Raw genomic sequence first — 3,698 nt, forward strand, 5'->3', positions numbered from 1 at the left:
CGGCTCCCGCCTCCTGCGCCTCCTTTGTCCCTGCCGCGCTCCGCCTCCCGCGCAGGCAGCCCCCCCCACGTGCGAGCAGCCCGCGCCCCGCGGTGTTGTCCCCCACCCCACACACACTGAGCGGCTGGTCTCTGCCGCCGCCCGGCCACAGGGCGGGGTGATGCCGGCAGAAGGAGACTCCCCGCTAAGCCTTGCTGTAAAATGAGGGTATTGGGAGCTCAGCATTGATTGTCTTTGCTGAAAAACCAGGAAAAGATGCAGTTAACGATGCCCGTAAGTCGTCTTTTTGATATTGCTGGCTGGAGGGTGCCAGTGGGTGAGTGAGAACTGGGTCATGAAAGTGGAAGTGTTTATTCGGAGGTAAGCAGGCATCCAGCGCTGACGCCCAGCCCAAAAGTCTGTTATGACTCCCTGAGGGTGACTTGGGTTTTGCATGTGCTGCCATCAGTTAGCTGCCCCAAAAATGATTGGGGTGCAGGTATTGTAGCCGTGTTGGTATAATGACCTAGGCAGACGAGGTCTTTTGGGTAAATCCCAAATCCTAATTTGTATTGGATCAATTCAATTGGTTGGAAAAATTCTTTTTTGCAAGCTTCCGGGTATAAGCTGTGGAGCGCATACCAACTGCAGATGCTTCCTCAGCCTGACGAAGGGTATTTATACCTGAAAGCTTGCAAGGAAGAGTTAGACAAATAAAAGACACCACATTTACCCATATAACTTTGTCTGTCAAAAGTGATCTTTCGTTTTGGGGGTGTAGGTTGTAGCCATGTTGGTCTAAGTACATAGGCAGACAAGGTTCTTTGGGTGAATCTGATATCTTTTATTAGACCAACTTAAGTTAGACTAATAAAAGATTAGACCAATTTATTAGACTTAAGTTGGTCTAATAAAAGATACCAGATTCACCCAAAGAACCTTGTCTGCATCTTGCATTTTGAACACTTGTGCACTTATTGATTGTGCATCGTAAAAGGGTTGGAATTTTTGTACAGATACAATAATTGTTGTACACCTGGCAACACTTGCAGGGAGCCTGCCAGCATGGGGGGGCCTTGTGCCCCCCAGGTTTGTGAGCGGGCGGCTCCTCTGCTGCCAGCCCAGACACAAGGGCAGGGGGTGATGTTGGCAGAGGGAGACTCCCCTCAGGCCAGCGTTGCCGGCTCTTCAGTATGAAATTATTGTAGAAGCAACCCCTGCTTAACGCTGTTTCACTTGGCGCTATTATGCTGTAACGCTCATTTGAAATAGATACCTGATTCCATTTAGCGCTCAGCAAGTTTTGTTATAATGCTCACGGTCGTCGTCTTGGGTCATTAAAAACAATTGCAGTCTCCATCTTGGGTCATCAGATACTTCCGGTTTCATTTAATGCTTGGTTTTTCAGGAACCAATTAAGAGCACTAAGTGGGAGATGCCTGCATTGGAAGCTCAAAATTATTGTCTTTGCTGAAAAACTATGGTACACTGAAAAAATATGCAACTAAGTCGTCTTTTTATTTTCTTTATGTTGCTTGCTGTAAGCCACCAGTGAATGAGTGAGAACTGGATCATCAAAGTTGAGACATTTCTTTAGTTCGAGGCAAGCAGTCATAAGAAAGTGCTGCCAGCAAACCCAAAAGTCAGTTAAGACTCCCTGAGAATGACTTGGGTTTTGCATATGCTGCATCAAATAGCTGCCCTGAATTATTGTACACTTTGAGCACTTTATTGTTAGGACACCATATACGGGTTGAAATTGTTGTATAAATACTGTACTTACCATACACCTGGCAATACTGCCTCAGGCAAAGGGTGGGGAACTGCTCAAGGTAAAGCTGTGTGTGGAGGAGTAGGGCGGGCAGCACTTCCTCTCCCTCCTGTCTGGGCTCTGAGGAGCCCAAGGAGCTGCCCCTGGCTCTGTTCTGAAAGACACCATCCCTTTCTCATAACTTGTTTGGAGGCCCAGCTCCAGGTGCCCGGAGGCCTAGATCGAGCAGGCACGTCCCATGCCCACGCTGAAGTCGCAGCTTAAAAAACAAAGAGGTCTCTGGGCAGGCTCATCTCCTGAAGAGGTGACTGCTGTGCCATGTCTGTCGCCGCTGCCGAGACCTGTGGGCCAGATCAACCGTGTCAGAGGCAGAGCAGCATCCCCAGCATTGAGGGATCCCACGAAATAAGGCTTCCCAAGTTCTTTTGTTTTTTGGGGGTGACTGTAGAAGGGGAAAAAGATGCAGCGTGGAAGAATGGCTTTGAGCAAAACTTTTGCTATGGCAGCAGCTTTTGCTGTGAAGCAGCTGCTAAAAAGTATGATCCCTTTATGAAAGAAGACTAGACTCAGTAACCCAGAAAGGCTTTTCTAATCCTGGATGGTTATATTCTATAGGCCTGGCTGTTTCTGTTGTGCACGGATGTATCTTTCAATGCCAAAGAGTGAGGCATCTATATCTTCTTTTAGAATAAAAATATTCACATGTAGTTTAAAGTTCTGTTGTCATTAGAATTAAATCTACATCTAGTATCTTTCCAGGAAACCAAGAGGAGAGAGAGGACAGAATTGAGTCTGTTTTCTCTGTTGGCAAATTGGCAACCCACTGGAGGGTGGAGGTGACTCCTCCTCTTATTTACTGGAATAGGCCTTGAAAAAAGGATCATAGCTTGTTTATAGAGTAAAATATTTACTAAGCTCACCTCCTGCTGATGTCAGCTCACCCAACCAAATCCATGCAGCTATTTGTTTCCGTCTTCAGCTCTTATACCCCACCTATACCAGGCCTCAAGTTCTTAGTACAATATGCCTTTAGCCCCCATGTATAAGGGGCTTTTAATTGGAACAGCTATAGTGACATAGCTGTTAACATCCAAAGTGGCTTGGCAAAGAGTATGTTATTGGTTGGATGGGGATGGTATTTAGTAGCCTGGGTAAAGGACCAGGACCAAAGAGTTCATAATTTAAGTTATATTACAGCAGCCAGTTTTATACTACTTTATACTACTCAGTTTCTTCAGGGAACTTAAGGAAAAGTCATTGCCAAAGGATGTAGGCTGGAATCAAATGAGATTTCAGTGCTTTGTTGTGCCCAATACTTGTCCCAGCGCTTCACCAAGATTTATTGTATCACTTGATGACAGCACTTGGAACCAGGTTTTTAGCTTAGGTACAGTTGAGCTGTTTAGTAACCAGCTTGTCAAAAAATAAGGAGGTATACAGCTGCACCAGTTGTATATCCTCTAAACTCCATCTCGTGAAATTTGGGAAATATTGGAAATTATGGGAACACTGTTCCCATAACAGTGTTGAGGGCACGGCACTCTAGAAGCTACATTCGTCTTGTCAGAACAAGTAGCACTGGAGGGACTTCACATTTATATCTGTTTTGTATGCTGATATAAATTACATCAGGGTCCAAAGAGGACAAATGAGTACCTATCCCAGGGTAACATGCAGTAGGTGGTGTTACATTGATTCATTACCAGGGATCTTGGTTTCCCTGATTTTAAATAAATCACAACTTCTCTGATAACCCCAAAAGCTGTCATTTTAAATGAAAGGGCTTTCACTGCCCCCCCACCCCTGTACCACCAGAGTGGACCCCTAGCTGCCAGGGCCACAGCCCCCTGCCCCCAGCAGGAGGTGGCAGCTGCTGCAGTGCAGCGGAGCCCAGCCCCCCCCCCCCCCCCCCCCCCGCCCGCCTGCCCGCCCGGGGCACGTCGCGGGG

At 46.9% G+C, this 3,698-nt stretch overlaps 1 protein-coding gene across 1 annotated transcript in view; it reads left to right on the forward strand.

The window, feature by feature from the left end:
• The first annotated feature begins 125 nt into the window (after positions 1-125).
• ADSS (adenylosuccinate synthase) overlaps positions 126-3,698 on the forward strand; it is a 65,321-nt gene continuing 61,748 nt past the window's right edge. Inside the window, exon 1 of the mRNA XM_006022869.3 lies at positions 126-273. Within this exon, the coding sequence (XP_006022931.1) occupies positions 256-273 (18 nt within the window). The 5' untranslated portion in view covers positions 126-255. The remainder of the gene's footprint in view (positions 274-3,698) is intronic.

Source organism: Alligator sinensis, unplaced genomic scaffold (genome assembly GCF_000455745.1).
Source record: "Alligator sinensis unplaced genomic scaffold, ASM45574v1 scaffold534_1, whole genome shotgun sequence".
Taxonomy (NCBI): Eukaryota; Metazoa; Chordata; order Crocodylia; family Alligatoridae; genus Alligator; species Alligator sinensis.